Source organism: Convolutriloba macropyga, chromosome 13, assembly GCF_964194025.1.
Source record: "Convolutriloba macropyga chromosome 13, txConMacr16.3, whole genome shotgun sequence".
Lineage (NCBI taxonomy): Eukaryota > Metazoa > Xenacoelomorpha > Acoela > Convolutidae > Convolutriloba > Convolutriloba macropyga.
In genome coordinates, this window is record NC_134480.1 from 30002936 (window position 1) to 30020700 (window position 17765).

The 17765-nt window shown below is 37.3% G+C and overlaps 1 protein-coding gene across 1 annotated transcript in view; it reads left to right on the top strand.

The window, feature by feature from the left end:
* The first annotated feature begins 1878 nt into the window (after positions 1-1878).
* Positions 1879-17765, top strand: part of LOC142351688 (uncharacterized) — a 34775-nt gene continuing 18888 nt past the window's right edge. The window contains exon 1 of the mRNA XM_075403828.1: positions 1879-2279. Coding sequence (XP_075259943.1) covers positions 1938-2279 — 342 coding nt within the window. The 5' untranslated portion in view covers positions 1879-1937. The remainder of the gene's footprint in view (positions 2280-17765) is intronic.

Below are 17765 nucleotides of genomic sequence, written 5' to 3' on the forward strand. Positions count from 1 at the left end.
ATTTTTTTAAGTGTAACTTTAGGTTGTACTTCCTACATGCAGAAAAAAAGTAGTGGTATCTGAGATATACCTAAAGTATCTAATAATAACTTTTTCAGATGATGCTTTTAGCTTATAGGAACTTGTTCAAGCAGAAAACATTGTGACAAAATATAACTTTTTCAAAATATCCCGTGAACAAATTATCTTATGTTAATGCAAAAGACATTTTACTTTTGAAATGTATAAAATTTCTGTTATTAATGTATAATTATAATAATAATTTTTATTAAAAGAGAAAAAGAGAAAAAAGAAAAAGAAAGAAAGGAAGGAAGAGAGAAAGGAAAGAAGAGCTAAAGAGGGATAGAGAAATGAAGAGATAGAGATCTCTTGAGTCTGCTCTTCACTTAAACATGATTTTTGGTGTTCTGAACCGTGAGACTGTCACGCAATTGACATCCAAAATGAACAACAACAGAGAATTAGAGACTGTTAGAAGCCTTTTTTCGTGACTAGATTTCATCGCGCAACCTCCAGCTTTGTAACCACCGGTAATAATAATTTGTTCACTTCCTATGTTATTATAAACCATGGAAACTCTGAAAAAGACGTGAAGATAAGAGACTTAAGAAAAAAATCGAATGCGCAAAGTTACACGCGTTGACAAAATTTCTACACCATAGCTCCTCATGTAGTCCATTGATTATAGACTTCGCTGCACTTCAACGTGGTGTTCAGTGTTCTTAAACATGGAACGTTCACGCTTTTTTATAATAGAATAGTTTCCTGTGCGCTTAAGCAGGCTACGTTATTACTCTCACGCAATTTACATAGAAGATGAATTAGCGATGAAAAAAAATTGATTAGTGCCCGAAGTACAGGAGCGAAATTGGGAAAAAATGACAAAAAATGAAGAAAGAGTTGATCGAAAAAAAAGATAAGCAACGAGACTGCGATAGAAAATGAGAGAGAACTAGAGGCATTCTCTCTGTTCTGATTTCATCTTGAAATCTCCAGGCCAGCCACAAACAACAACCAAATGTTCACGTGGCCTTGTTGGTTATTAAACCATAAAAAACATCTCACAGAAAACCAACAGATTACTGAAGTAAAAACAAAAAAAATGATTCTCGAAAATAATACGCCCCGCATTTATTATTTCGCATGGTCTTCAGTCCGCTTGAACAGGTGATCCACAATACCGTCACGCAATTGATAACAAAATACCCACGTTGAGGTCCTCGTTTAAAATAACCTATGAAAATACCCATCCAGACCATTTTTTATGAAATACCCAGGCAGACAGAAAAAAGCCTCTGACCCAGACTTTGGATCGTTCGAAATTTCCGTGAGTTCATGTGCTCGTACAGAAACCCTTATGAAAAGACCCGTCCAGACCAAAAAGCATATGATCCGGACTTCAGCTTGATCAAGTTATGAAGAACTCAGGCAGTGCAAAAAAAGTTCATGATCCAGACTTTGCCTCGTTCGTGTTTAAAAACAGACCAATATGTAAAATAAGCCCATGATGAAGACCTTAAAAGAAAATTATTTATTCAAGTGTTCTAATGAAAAAGCTTCTTGTTCAAACATAAATTTCGGTGCACTTTAACGTGGTGTTTGATTTTTTTGAACACAGAGGAACCATCAAGCATTTAGTATAATATACCATTGTGTTCACTATGTTATCATATATTGCTATTTAATTATGGCTGCTTTTGCTTCTTTCAGTGCGATTGAGATTGAAGCCGACTTCTCCGCTGTTGCTTTTGACTAAGTATATTTCACTCTAATCTTCGAGCTATCTTTGAGATTAATTCATTTTGTTGCTCTTTATATATGTAATCCTTTTACAAAATTATGCTTTTTTTCACTGCAAAATAAAATGTGTTTTAGAAAACAAGGTTTTCCACGAGAAACACGGTGGATTTGCCTTCGAAGCAGATTTCGCAGTACTCATGGCCGTTTCTGGGAAAGTTACTTACAACATTTCGTGGAAGGAAGAGGACGCCTCCTCAGAAAATCTGGTAGAGCCAAACGCAACGAATTTTGAAATGTGCCTGACTGTGCCTTATTTGGAGGGATTTGGGAGTAGCAAAAATGGCCGTGGTCCCATGATCGAGGATTTTTCCAAGTATTATGTCTATATTGAAAACGATTTTAGAATCCACAGAAGGGGAAGCCTAGGTGAAGAATTGACTAATCGGGCAACCCCTGATCTTGTCAAAAGTGGGCATGATATGCAGCTGGCCTCTGTGCACATTTCGGACCAAGGTCACTTCCAGGTCAACTTTACAGGCGTAAGTTACTGCTACAATCTTCCGAGATTTCTTTTGAGCCCACCAAAAGAGAAATTAATCTGAAAAAGATTAAATACTCGAGAGTAAATGACGAACGCTCCTTAAAACTAGGGGAGGGAACAGTTAAACAAGGCAATATACGAAAGAAGAAGGAAGCAAAAGCTCTTTTATTTTTATTCTTTCTTTTCGAATTGCAAGTTCCCGAGTCAAGAAATTTTTCAAAAATTATGTAAAAAATGTGTGCAAATGCGCTTTTTTCAAATAAAAAATTCAGCTCAAAAAACCTTGCACAATAAATAATGCGGTAAAATGCGCGGAAAATTTCAATCTTTTCTGGTATTGCCTGAGACTCGAACCCTGCTCTACTTTTTTTAGCCGTCACTTACTGCCCTGTGCCATTAATTCTTGAAACTCTACTCATTTAATTTGATTTCATAGTAATAAACCGTTTTATAAGAAATGCGCCGAAAAGTGGTGAAATGGCTGAAATTATGATAGAAATGCGGTGAAAATTCAGGGCATTTTTTAGCGCATTTATGCGCATTCCTAAAAAAATGGTAAGAGATTCAGGGAAAAAAACTTCCAAAATAATTATTCAAAATTATACATATGCACTGAAACTTTGTTTGAAGAAGCTAAAATTCATGTAAGAAATTTGCTCAAAATGCGCTGAAATTATGTAAGAAGTGCGCTGAAGATACGCTGAAATTTCTGTTTCACTGCATTCTCAAAATTTCAGCTCGAAAACAGTCCTCCGTCAGTCCCCGTGGTGAACACAGTCACCGTCATACCTCACGCTCAAACAGTATTATCTATTTTAATTATCTGATCCATTATCTGTTTTAACATTAAGAGAACTTGCATTTTTTAAATAAACTTTAACGCAAGAATGTGAAAATAATCAGCAAGGTTTCGCACTGTAGACCACAATATTTTATAGCAATTAGGGAGCATTCAGTGGTTCTAGTCCTACTAAGGGGGGTCTATAATACCAGGGGATAGCTCAAACAACATAGCAGCATAAAAATTCTACTGCAAGAATTGTCAGCCATTACTGGTGGTATTCAAATAATTTTGACACTCAGTAATAATTAAATAACAAAATATTTTTTAAGAAACTTAAGGTTAATTTTTTGTTTTAATGGCTGCCATAGTCATAGCTTAGCAGAGTTATTGTAATCTCTTGGTTGTTTTCTATTCCAAAAATTTAAATTGTATTGGTAATGGGCTCTAGTGGTCTCTTAAACGAGCACTAGTTGCTGGAAGGGTCTGAATTCAACGTAAAAAAAATGCTTTTCTTAGCTCAAAACGGAATCTTTTTCGCAGTTTTTGGACTTTTTGTTGAAAATGTCTGCATTTGACATTAGACACAGCTAATAGGAGTCTTGCGATTGTAGAAAATTCTCAATTGTACCTATTGATAATTGGAACTTATTTACAAAAATCTTTTTTGGAAACCTATATATGTTTTGCTTCCTACTGCTCTTAGGGCTCAATAAACAGATTTTTGAAGCTTGAAAACTTTTACATCTGCTGGTTAAAAGTTGATTTATCCTCTGTTGATTTAAACAGCAGAAAATTGCTTTGAATAAGTCAGCGTCAAAAATTTTGCAATGTTTATAACTCTTTTTGCTAACTTTTCGAGTTTTCAAACATTTTTGACGTTTATTTTTCTGATTGTTTTTTTATGTCCAGCCAGTTTGCAATTACACAATTTTTGGTTCCAAAAAATGACAGAGAAAAATTTGATGCCAGCACGTAAACAAGACGTAAAGTAAGCAAAATGACAATTATTTCATATTTGTATCAAAAGTCTTTTAATAAACTCTGCGTTCTTCCGGTTTCACATTAAACGCAGGAACTACCACTAAAATTTCATGCTGCAAAAAATTTTTTGAACAATTTTTCTTGATTTATCAGTGCTTGTATGTCTTATATTTCAGGCAACATTTCTCTTAGACGCATCTTTTATTGCTTATTGCTTTCGATCTTAATCGTTTCTAATAGCCGAAAAGCGATAGTTGAGGCTTTTATTGGTCTTCTCTTAGTTAGTTTACATTACAGACAAGTTGTATTTTATTGATGCTCTGTCTTTTTTGAAAGAGGTTTTCGCAGATTTTTCATGATTTTGGCCTTTCAAAATGGGAAACACAGGTAGCGTCCAGTGAGCATTAAATTTCATTAGAAGCCCTCAGCTGATTTTAGGAGTTTGTTAAGTTTTTAGAATGCTCCGTTTGCTGGGAAGATTTAAATTTAAGGTGAAAAATTTTTGAAGTTTGTAAGCACAAAATAGTTCAATTTTTTATGTTTTTTGTCATTCTTTAATTTTTGTTTGAATGAGTGCGAACATAAGGTTTTTCAAAGTCCTTATATGTCCACTGCAAGTCATAATTTTTTCTTTATGTCTGTTTTTCGTGCTATACAGTTTGGATTTTATACAGATTTTATCGTCACAATTTTTGGAATCTTTTCAAAAAAACATTTTTCAAATTATTTCAAAATTTGTTGTCAACATTTAGAAGTTCATATTCCGCAGGGGCAATGAAGTTTTTTGAGATTGACGCTTGTTTACTGTATAGCTTCCAGAACCAAAACTTCTTTTTAAGATATAAAAATTTCAATTTTTGGCGATCTGAAAACAAAGTTTGCTACTTGTATCATGTTCTTTGAAAGTTTTTTGTTATTTTCATAGTTTTTAATCATTAGAGAATGGAATTAGGCCAATGGAATTTTATGAGCTTGAAGAATGATCACTGGATAGTTTTGTTGACAACAAAATGCTTTTTCAATTAACATTTTCAAAAGTTTTGGAGGCTTTTCAATAAAAATTGCAAAAGTTTTTGGTTTTGTGAACGTTAGCGTCAAAAAGTTGAGCAAATTATTGTAGTTTTTGCTATTTTTTTAAATTAATTTTTTATGTCGTTCTTGCTTCCGTTTGCCCCTGTTGTGCTGCAAGATATCTGCTAGCATGCGAATTAAAGAATATACAGGTTTCGGCAAGAAACAATTGTTCAAACAAAAACAAAATATTGAAGAATTAGACAAGTTTGCTATAATTTTTGTTTTGCTTTTTGAAATTTTGGAGATGCTTTGTCGATGTCAAATTCTGAATTGTCGGAGCTCACTTTGGACCTAATTTTATCTACACTTTGAATGCTACCATTTCTGTATTTCTCTGATTTTGAGAAACTTAATGTTTAACTTTTTATCTGGAACTGTTGAATTGGTTTGCTGGTCATGTAAAGTAGTTTTTAGCAACTCATTCAATTCCTCAGATTTTAATTCATGACTTCCCTGCTATATTTTTTCTTTCGTCGTCAAGATTTTTTGTTACGACCATTTGACTTCATGTTTGTTGATTCGTTCATGAAATTTGAACGTCAATTGGAATTTGGAATTGTGATTTTTTACCTTTCACTCTTTGTGGAGCGGTTTTTTTTCGAACACGTTTTTGGTAACACGTCACTTACCTCATTTAAAAATGGCTTCCTCACTCTAAAATTGACTTTTCGTTACTTTATTTCAAAGAGATAAGGTCAAGTGAGTGTATATCACTCTATTTGAAGGTTATTTGAGAGCAGCCAAAAGAAGCAGCACTAAGTTATACAGACTCTTAATCAAAACTTAACTTCTTAGCATTTAAGAAAAAAATTTATTTGTTCTTTTTCTTTTACTATATCTTTGAGAGTGCAAATCTTTAAAATTATTTTCAGGCAATCTGACATTTATTTTTGATTGTAAACATAGAATTATAAATATTGGCGAAGTTTTTTATTTGCATTTTTTAGAAAATGGAATTTTTGCTAAGACTCAATCAAAATGTTTTCATGGCTTGAATAGATTTTAATTGAAAATTTTAGCAAAAAATGTTTTGAAGATGTCAGGTGTGAACATTTGGGCAAATTGTATGGCATTATTAATATTTATTCACATTTTATGTTTTTGGTGTCTCTTTTATGTCCAAACAGGTTCCTGCCAGCCTACTTTTTTGTTTCTTACGAAAGTATTTGTTCCAGACTAATAAACTTAGCTATTATCAATCAAATTTTGAAATTAATATTTACATTTTTTTAATGTTTGTTTCAGGAAATTGGTTGGTAAATTTTTCTCGATTGTGCTCAGACGATCAATAATTTGTTGTGCCAGTGCTGGAAATTCAAATGTGATGCTATTAATGGCACATCCTTCCAAAAACCATTTTTTTTTTTTGCTAACTTGAAAATTGTGAAAACATATTTTTGCTTTACCTGCCTTTACTTGTTTCCTATTTTTGAAGCATTAAGAAAAAAGTTGTTTTTTTTCGAATTGTTGCGTTTTTGACTGTAAACGTTAGTTTTCATTGTTTTAACGTCATTATTTACGATTTGGAAACTATTTGATTTTCTCTAAATTTTTCAAAACTTTTTTTGTTTGGTTTTTGTGATTTTTGTTGGTCTAACGGTCATTTATGCTTTTTTCTTTCTTTTAATCACTTCTATGAAATCCATTTAAGAACTTACCGCGCTAACTCATATGTTTGAAATATTTCTTTGTCTATTATTACTTGCCTCATTCTGAAAATGATTTCTCCTTTCACTCGAAAAATTAGCCTCAGATAAATTTTTCAAAACTTTTTTTGTTAGGTTTTTGTGATTTTTGTTGGTCTAACGGTCATTTATGCTTTTTTCTTTCTTTTAATCACTTCTATGAAATCCATTTAAGAACTTACCGCGCTAACTCATATGTTTGAATTATTTCTTTGTCTATTATTACTTGCCTCATTCTGAAAATGATTTCTCCTTTCTCTCGAAAAATTAGCCGCAGATATGTTGTGGAGTTTCATAGTATTTCGGGCAACAATATGCGGCAAGAAACTTTTTCTGAACTGAAGCGTTTGATATGGGAAAAATTGTAGATCTTAACAGCGAGCTTTACTGAAAGCAAGAAAAACTCTTCCCAAAATCTACAAAATTGGCATAAATTTTAAACTGAGATTACGAAAGTTGAATTTTCAGTCGAATGTTTAAACCGCATCTATTACAGCAGTTAATATTCATTCCACTTATAAGTAATATCGGGTGTTTAAAAGTAGTTTACAGCTGAAAGTTCGCGGAACCTTTCAGAACCTTTAAATTTCTGTTCCAATAAGTACTTGATAATAGCTGCCGTCAGCTTCTCGACGGCAAATTTTTTGTTGCTGTCTTTTTTTAAGATTTAAAGTTATTTGAGTTGTGGTAGCGCTGTCTTTTTTGTAGAAAATTTTTTAACGCATTTTTCAAGGACCTGGAGTACCTATAACGACTGGTGAGCATCTTTTTAGAAGCTCTAAATTGACTTTAGTATTCTTTCAAGTGGTTAGATTGCTGAAGCTGCTGGGTTAGTTTCATTTCAATGTAAAAAATCGTTTCAAATTTTTTTTGTTTGCTATTTATCGTGTTTTTAGTTAGATGGGCCCTAATTTGAAATTAAGTCCTTGTCTCGTAAATTTCTTTTCAAATCCATAAATTCATTCAAACTCCATTTTTATGTTGAGCTATTTTTCAGCTGCATGTTATGGTGATGCAGATTTTTGGGGCGTTTTGAGTTCAAGGAGCTAGGTGCTACAAAAATTTGTAAGGGTTGATGATGAGTTACAGAATAGTTTCTAGAGACAATCAAATATTTTCTAATACATTTTTATTAGGTAGTTTGATGAATTTTCGATAAGAAACTCTTTTCTCACTGTTTTCCAATTTTTGTACGCTCATGTCATTTTCACAGTTTTTGGTCTGTAGGGCCAATGAAACTTTTAAAGAGCTTGTGCATACGTTAATGATTAAACTGCTTTTGCTTGGCTGACATTGTTCAGTTGGTCTTCTGGTACGGTAAAGTAGTTTTTAAGTTTTTCATTCAGTTCTTTGGATTGTAATTCGGGACTTGTCCTGTTATATTTTTTTGGGCTCATTTTACCTTTTGATCACGTTTTTGTTTAACATAAGTTACAACTTTCACCTTTGACTCCTGGCCTACCTCACTCATTGTTTCAGTTAAATTGATTTTAAATTGATTTATTTACTGAACAACGCAATGTAGCAAACACTTTCAATGTGAAAAAAGCCTCCAGTTTAGAAGCTGAACTTAAAATATTTTTACGACTAGAAGAGAAGTATTGAGATTCTACAGGTTTTTACGACTCGAAGAGGAGTATTGAGATTGTACAGTCTTTTTAGCTAAAGTAATGACTTGAAATTTGGCCTTTGTTTTCGAACAACGACTTCTGGTTTAGAAAATCGACGTCTGTTTTCGGAAAATGAGTTTAAAAAAAATTTGACTGAGTAATGTATAATAATTAAGAACTGATGGTAATATTCAAGCTTAAAAGGTCAATTCGAAAAAATTTGAGTCTATATAAGTTCCTCCAACCTATCTAAACTGCCCGAACTCACTCCCCCCCCCCAAAATACCCCCGCCATCTACCCCTCCCCCCCTCACTCCCCCAACCACCCTCATGCAAACTCCTCCCCTACAACCCCTCCGTCCTACCAACCAGCATTTCTCACTAATTTTTTTTTTCACACTGTATTTTGCTTTTTTATTCTTTTTTCAAAATTCTGAAATACACGACTTCGAGTCGTTTCCGGTATTCCACCGGCTTTGTTTTTTAGCTGAAGTCTTCACGTGAAATTGATATTTGTTTTAGAACACTGACTTCTGTTTTAGAACGTTGACTTCTGTTTCCGATCATTGGACTTAATAAGTATCTTAGCTTCTAATGTATAATAATTAAGAGCTGATAGTAATAATCATGGTTAAAAGGTCATATCGTGAAATTTTGTTCCCATATAAATTCCTTCAACCCATCCAAACTGCCCCCTCCCCCTCACCTTGCCCCCCCCCCCACACACACACACACGCACACACACACACACACACACACACACACACACACACACACACCAAGCCCCACGCCTACCCCTTTACACACACACTCTTTTTCTAACACACACACACACACACACACACTCACACACACACACCTACACCCTCCACCCCCAAATACCCCCCAACTCCCTCCCCCACACCTACCTACTCACATTTCACTAAAGATTTATTTTATTCACGCTGTATGTTGCTTTTTTTCATGTTACTGAAATAGGTAGGTTGAGATAAAAGTTTTTATTGCACGACTCTTTTCCGGTATTCTACCCGCTATGTTTTTAGCTGAAGTCTTGACTTGAGATTTGGCTTTCGTTTTCGAATATTGACTTTTTTAGAACGTTGACTTCTTTTTTTGAGCAATGGACTTTTAAAGTAATTTAGTTTGTAATGTATAGTAATTAAGAACTTATGGTAATGTTCAACGTTGGAAGGTCATTTCGAGAATTTTTGATCAAATATAAGTCCATCCCCCACACCTTGCTTGCCACCCACACTTAGCCCCACGCCTACCCCCTTACACACACACACACCACACACACACACACACACACACACACACACACACACACACACACACACACACTCCTTCCCCAACTAGCCCCTCCACTCGACTACTCCCCCTCCCTCACCTACCTACCAAAATTTCACTAAAATTGATTTTTTCAAGCTGTTCGTCGCTTTATTTCCTTTTTTTTGCGTGCTTATGAAATAGGTAGGATTAGCCAATTAAGGGAAGTTTTCTGTTTTGCCCCCCCCCCTCGTACGTTATGCAACCCCCCTCACCTCGAGGTACAGAGCACGTGTCATTACATTGTAAATTATTATGTAAAAAATTGGCACTTGCGTCTGTTGGATGTAAATAATATGCACCCACTAAGCTGTGGAGCACAAACGGAAAAGATCCTAAATAAATTACAAAATTAGAATGCTTCACCCCCTTGAACCTGTGAAATAAGTCAAAACGATAGAGCTACCTTTTAAAATTTTTGTGGTTGACAAGTTCTTCTGCAGTAGGTGGACGAAACTGGAGTTCTAAAAAAATATGCCAAAACGCCTTGATTCTCTTGTACGCTGGGCTGTCAAAAAATTGTACTGCCTTTCAGCTGATAAAAAATATTTTTCCTTCGTTGTCTTGAACCATTTTTCAACTTATTGTACTAAGTTATTTCATTAATTTGCATTATATTTTTTCAAAAAAAGCAAAAGTCTTGACAGAAAAACAGACGTATTGGCCTTAAATTTTCACTCTCTGGAGCTAGTATGCATCTTTACATCTTTCTGATGAAAACGTATTTCACAGCTCAGCTTAGCTGTTTTACAGGTAAGAAATAACATTAGAGTGCAAAGCAAAAGACTTTTCAGACCACGTGCAATTTTTCAAATCCAGTTTACTTGATGGCTAGGATCTATAACAGCCTTACATGTTTATGGTTTTGCAAATTTTGGCCAGTCGAAAAATGGATATATTCTACCGCAAGACGTAGACATACAATCAGTGGAACGCCCTTGTAAAACTGAATCGATTGTTGAAAATAAATTAATAATAAATTAATAATATTAACTAATATCTCGACGAGCAGTTGAGATTTAAATTTGTCTATTTTTCTCAACTTTCGAACGAGTAAATTTATATATTGAATGAACAATGCGTTTTTACGAGTGGCATCTACGCGAAGCAGCGAATTTAGAATTATGCAACGGCTCATTATAATGGAACAGATTGTGCAATTGTTAGAAGTTTCGCAAAAATATGAAGAAAAGAATGAACAAAACCAAGTAGAAGGTTGTTTATCCGAAAAACTTCAGACGCGAATATGCTCAACAGATGAGGACTATTATTTGTTATTTTTTAACAATCAAAAATCAACAAAACTACATTGCTTTTGTTCAAAAAGACCATGAAATGAGGATTAGGAATATTGAAAGCTTGGCCATCTAGCTTGATTTTTTTGTAGGTCGACTGCGTGTAAGTGAATTATTTGATATGAATAGCAATGAATAGCATGCACACACATAATAACTTGCAGGAACACACAGACAAGTTCACAAGTTTTTGCTATGGGAACAAAAATAAGAGTATCAACTTTTGACAAATCTCCAATTTTGAAATATTTTCTTGCCATATGCTGAGATTTTTAGCCACTAATAATTCTTTCTCAAAATAATTTTGTTAAATTTTACAATTAGTTTTGGTTTTGTAAGGAATGCATTTGAAAATATTATAATTTCGACAGCTTAAAAACTTAAAAGGTTAAGAGACTTAATCAGAATTTTACTTATTGATGAAGAAAGTTGCCTTAGCGGTTTTGAAATCTTCACGTTTGTACCTCTTTTACGCTTAAATTTTTTGTTTTTTCAACAAAAACGCAAGGCACACATTTGAGTACGATCAATTGAGTTAAGGTTTAAATACTTGAAAAAATATTACGTGTAACCAGTTTTCATCCAAAAATTATTCCGCAAACTGGCACTCAGAATGACCGAATTATATCTCAAAAACAACTGCAATAGGCACAGCAAGCTGGCATGTTATCAAATAATTGGCAACATAAGCAACTAGACCACAATCGAAAACTGGAAAGCAAGAGTCTTGAAGTCTCTCTTCGTTCAGAACCAAAAATTTCTGTACTTCTCTTGAATGCTATCAAGCTTCAACGAATAAAAATGTAATAGGTAAAGATCACAAGCATGTCGCGATTTCAGAAACCGCTTTTGTTAATCGCTTCAACCCTACAAAAAGCTTTTGCGACTGAAAGTTTTGGAGAAGCTTTTGTCTCTTGCGAGAGAACGAATTTCATAGGCGGATGAGGAATCATAATAATTTTAAAGTCATTAATTGCCTGGTTATTTACTTTGGTCATATAATTTTTCAAAGATTATTGTACATATATTGTCTTCGCCAGAAACTGAGAAATGTTTTTGTACTCTTCTGCGTGTTGTTTCTATGTTGTTATCTTATCTGCATTTAGATGGCAAATTTCGGATGATCAACCATAACTTTTCTCTGAAATGTTCGTAGAGTCTTCCGAATGGTATCAATATTTGTACTTGAAGGCCGTGAAACGAACGGAAGAGTTGATCAGCAAAGAACAGATGTCTTTTTTAATTGCTCCCAAACGAAGTTTGTAGCAATTATATTAGCCCTGTTGGTCTTTTTATGCGATTTTTCGTTTGACCCATTTGACTTTTCGTCCTCAAAAACGTGATAAACAGGTAGCGCCCAGCGGGCACTAAGTGCTCTTAGAGCCTTCAGCTCACTAGTCTCCAAATATGTGATTCACAGAAACTGTTTTGGAGACTTGTACTTTCACTTGTGAAGGGCGGTTCTTAGAGGTTGTTTATGCTCTTCGGCCTAAGTCTTGCATACCAAGACAACTTTTCATTAAAATTTGTATTTCTGAAAGTCGCAACAATGGCAGCAAATCAACCTCTATAAATATATCATAATTCGCGCCATTGGCACAAAAGTTGTGGTTAAGAACGGGAAAACCCTTACTATAAATAATATTGAAAGTGAATGTCAACCACTTCTGACTTCTTCAATAAAATCAACTTAAAAAATTAGCTTCAATGGAAATAGGTTGGGGGAATGGAAATCAGAAAATGAATGGGTTTTGGAGGACGAAATTGTAGGTGGGGGGGGAGGAAAATGAGTGTGTGGGGGGAGATAAAATATAAAGGAACTTGGTTCCTTTATACTCGCGGCAACAAATAGCAACATTTGAAATGAAAATGTAAACAATAAAATAAAGCACAAAAAGTTTTCTTTCTGATATTGAGTTTTTTTTATTTGTGTGTTTGTGTGTGTGTGTGTGTTTCAACGAACTTCTTTCAGTTACCCTCCGGCGCAATTGACAATTGCGGGAATACAACGCTTAGGGTTACTGCTGGTCTCTGTACCATTCCTGTAGACGTCTGGATGTCGAAGCTCCTGGCTATTCCGTCTGAACCTCTGTGTGCTTTCACAATCCTCCCCAGAGGCCAGATGCCTCTGTGTGTAAAATCCTTGAGCAACCACACAATGTCACCTTCATCCAGCTCATCATATGATCTTTGCCACTTCGTTCTCTTGCTGAGCTCAGGAACATACTCCTTCAGCAGCGTGCTCCAGTAGTGATCAAGTAGTGTCTGCGTCAACTTGAAATCCTTAGTGGAGAACCGCTGGTTGCTGTTCACAAGAGGTTTCAAACATATGTGAGGTCTGCGAAGAACGAAGTGATTCGGAGTAAGTGGTCCATCATCTGAGATGCTGCAGCCCACATGAGTTAATGGCCTGGAGTTCAAAATTGCCTCGGCCTCTTCCACAACTGTCTGGAAAACTGAGAGTGTTAGTTTCCGACTGCCCAGCACTATTAGTAGACTCCTCTTCGCGGTTTGTATCAGCCTCTCCCAGACTCCTCCGAAGTGTGGTGCCAATGGAGGATTGAAAGTCCACTGAATGTTCTGTTGAGCCAATTGCAGTCTGATGTACTCGTTGTCTGGCTTGTAGGTTCTCTGGAACTTCAACTTCATTGCTTGGTTGGATCCAATGACGTTTTTGCCATTGTCACTCACAATGAGGTCAGAGTATCCACGTCGTGATACAAATCTGCGAATGATCATGAGAAGACAATCGGTTGAGAGGTCATGGCACACTTCTAGGTGGACAGCTCTTGTGACCAGGCACGTGAACAAGCAGAAGTAGTGCATCTGGGTGCCCTTTCTCTTGTCTTTAATGTAGAATGGTCCAAACATGTCCATTCCTGTGTTGACGAAGGTTACTGCTTGTTTACATCTGGGAATTTGAATTCAGGCAGGTCGGCCATCTTTGGTCTCACATTGTCTGCCCTCTATCGTCTGCAAATGAAACAGTATTTCCCCAGACTTCTCAGCGCCTTTCTCAACCCAATCAACAGGAAAGTCTGTTGCAGGTGAGCCTTCACATGTTCCACGCCCTGATGGCCACAGTCATGGTGCGCCTTTTCAATCAACAGCTTTGCAATTCTGCTCCTGCTATGGAGAACGAGGGGATGTTTCGCACTGTAGGTTAGAGGTGCCTTGTTGAGTCTTCCTCCCACCCTCAAGAGTCCCATGTCATCTAGAAAGGTAGTGAAGGGCATCAGTTTGTCTACTTTCTCGAGATTGCTTCCCTTCAACAGTGTAGAAATAGTTCCTGAGAAAAATTCGTTTTGGGACGTTTTGATGAGATAGTTCCTTGCCCCGTTCTCATCTGATGCAAAATTGTCAGTGTTGGAGGTCCCAGGTGATTCGTTTTGTCTTCTTGAAGCGTCTTATTGCCTGGAACACCATTCTAGTAGAGTTGAGTAGTCGACTCCATGTTGAAAATTTTTCAACCTCAATGACCGGCGTCTGAAGATGTGTCGCTTGTGTAGGGTATATGTGGGGATCACTGTCCTCTGCAAAATTCCAGGAGACTTGAGGTGTGCTTAGAAAGTCCGGTGGTTGAAGCCACAGATTTGGTATGTCTGATGGGGTGAGGCCTCGCGTGCCGTGGTCAGCGGGATTCATCTTTCCAGGGATATGTCTCCAATTGTCTGGGTTGGAATTCGCGTGAATTTTGGTCAATCTGTTGACAAGGTACGTTTTCTGTCTTTGCTTGGATTGTATCCATCCAAATGTAGCCGTGCTATCTATCTGTCCAAAAGTGTTTTGAGATTATTGTTGTTGTCATCTTGCTCTCACACAACCCAGCCAGCTCTGCTCCAAGTGTTGCAGCTTCCAATTCCAGTTTTGGAATGCTCAGCTGCTTGACCTGTGCCACCTTTGTTTTGCTGATCAAATATTGTGATGTGCAAGATCCATCGGCGTTGGTTGTCCTCACATAAACTATGGCAGCAATTGCACTCATTGAGGCATCAGTGAATGTGTGAAGTTGATGGGTCTCATTGGTGTTGGGAATCAAGCATCTAGAAATTTGGGTTGAAGTCATGCTGTCGAGCTCATCCATCCACTCCTGTAGTTCTTGCTGGTAGCATTCTGACACAGGTTGATTCCAGTTCCTTCTCTCTTTAATGATTCGTTGGAGAATGCATCTAATTCTGATGGCAAAGGGTGAAATCAGTCCAACAGAGAAGCTGCCAATGAAAGAACCTTTTTTTGAGTCATCTGCTGTCCTGTGTACAGAAACTTTGGTTTTGCAAACATCAATTTGTTAGTCTTGGGGTCCCACGTCTGGCCAAGGATTCTTTGGGCTTTCACTTCTGCCTTGTCCTCTTCCAGTAGGTTTTCTAATGCGGCTGGTTTGTTGCTCATGAACTTCCTCAGATTGAATCCTCCTGTATGTAAAACAGTTTTGATCTCCTCTGCACTTCTGCGGGCCTCCCCTTCAGAAGAGTAGGTCTGCATGAAATTATCCATGTAGAACTGCTGCATGATTGATGTGTGCGCCTCTGGATGCTCTTGTTTTTTGTCCTTTGCACACTGCTGCAGAACAAAAATCGCACAAGAAGGTGAGCATGTGGCTCCAAAAATGAGTCGATTGTATTTGAAGATCTTCTCTTTGCCATTCTCTGTCCACAGAAAACGGAGATAGTCCTGGTCTTGTTGTTGGATGTCAATCTGCTGGAACATTGCCTCGATGTCAGCTGTAATTGCCACTGAGTACTGTCTGAAGCGGAGAAGAAGGCCATGCAAGTTGCAGAGTAGATCCGGCCCTGTCAGCAATGTATCATTGAGTGAGGTACCCTTATATTTGGAAGCAGCATTTGTGACTCTGCGAATTTTGTCTGGTTTCTGTTTGCTGATCACTGGGTGATGGGGAAGGTACCAGACACAGTGTCTGCAACTGGGGTCTGCAGTTGTGATGTAGTTTTTATCCAAGTCGTTTTTGATTGTTTCCTCTTATCGGTCTCTCAAGTTTTTGTCCCTCTCCGGTCTCTGCTGCAGAGCGTGCCACTGGACTTTGGCCATGAAGTAGTTGTTAGGGAGTGTGATGTCTTTCTTCCATGGAAGTCCAATCTGGTATCTGTCACCAATGTGTTTTATGGTGTCATTGAGGATGGACAGAGCTTCTTTGTCATCTGCAGACTGTTCCTTTGAAGAACACTTGTTGACGTTCACTCCTTCAATTGTCCAGAAGAGTTGGAGAAGATCTTCATCTGGATCGTCTTGTCGTCTCCTGATTGAAAAGTGTTATGCTTGTGCTGTTTGAATGTCCGACCGTCTTCTGTGTGTACCTCTGAGGAATGGGCCCTGTCAGTGTCCAGCCAAGCAGAGTGTTGACTCCGTATAGGGTGCCAGTGGGTCCTGTTGTGAACTGTCTGCGAACCGTTGCTGTGAATGCATCTGCTCCAATCAGAATTCCGATCCGGTTGTCTCTGGTTGTCTCATTCAACATTTCAATTTGAACTCTGGGCATTCAAAACTCCTCAATTGCTGTTGCGTACACAGGGATTCTGATCACAGGACAACTGCTGCACAAAGCTCCAATGCCGATCATGACATCTGCTGTTTTAACTGAGTGCTCTCCGTGAAGTGAAGCTAGTGGTAGGGTTATGTCTTTAGGTTCTTGAACTTGAAGTGCATCAGCAACCTTCTGTGTTAATTGAGTGTTGTCACTGTCACTGTCTAACAAAGCGTAGGTTTCAATGCAAAGATCTCTGTTGAAAATTACTACTGGTTTCGCCTGCAATTGTATCTGCTGTCTGATCCATGAAGTTTCCTGTTGGTTGCTGCAAGTGTAGTTTTGTTGCTGAGTAGTTGCCTGCTGTTGGGCTACAGTGCGTTGATTGTTACTCTGCTGTCTGTTGACGTTGTTCTGCGCGTTCATCGGCTGAGGGTGAAAACCACTTTTGTTCCAGTTGCCCCTGTGTGAAGTGCTGCTGTTAGATGCACTTTGTCTGTTCATGTTTCCATTCTGTTGGTTGTAGTTTGTACTCGTTTGCTGCCTTTGGTTTTCATTATTAAAGTTATGTCTATAGTTTCACTGGTTTTGGTTTGTTTGGTTTCTGAAGGTATTGTTTTGTGAGCTTTGATTCCAGTTCCCACTTGGTTGAGCATTTTGTTGCTGATGCCTTGCATCAGTCCTATGGAGTGTTGAGTGATGGAAGCCATTGCATCTGTCAACGAGGCACCTCGTTTTTGATTTGCAGAGACCCTTTTCGTGAGATCTTAGACAGTTAGGGCAGAGATTGAACCTCCTCACACAACCCTGTCGGTCATACACTGACTTTTCTAAGTATTCGGGACAACGACCGAGGTTGTGGTTTTGTGAGCAGAGTTGACATGACACAACTGGTGGCCCCCTTCTAGAAAAAGTGTTCACTCTGGTTCTCTGGTTCCGTTGTGGGGAGATGTCTTCGCACGCCTCTGCGTAGAAGTCAATCCAATCATCAAAGTGTGTAAGGTTAGGTTGCAGCAAGCATTGGCTTCTTGTGTGTTGATTTCATCTGATTATCATGTTAGGGTTAAGTTTGTCTCTGGCCATTCTCAAGACAGCTGAAGACTTCAAATCAGCTTCAAAGTTGTGAAGCCTGAATGTTTGTACCAGTTTCCTCAAGAAAGATGAAAAGCTCACAAAAGTGTTTGGTTCGTCCAGTCTGGGTTTCGCCCACTTCTCCAATTGATCCAGGTATGCAGCGACAATGTGCT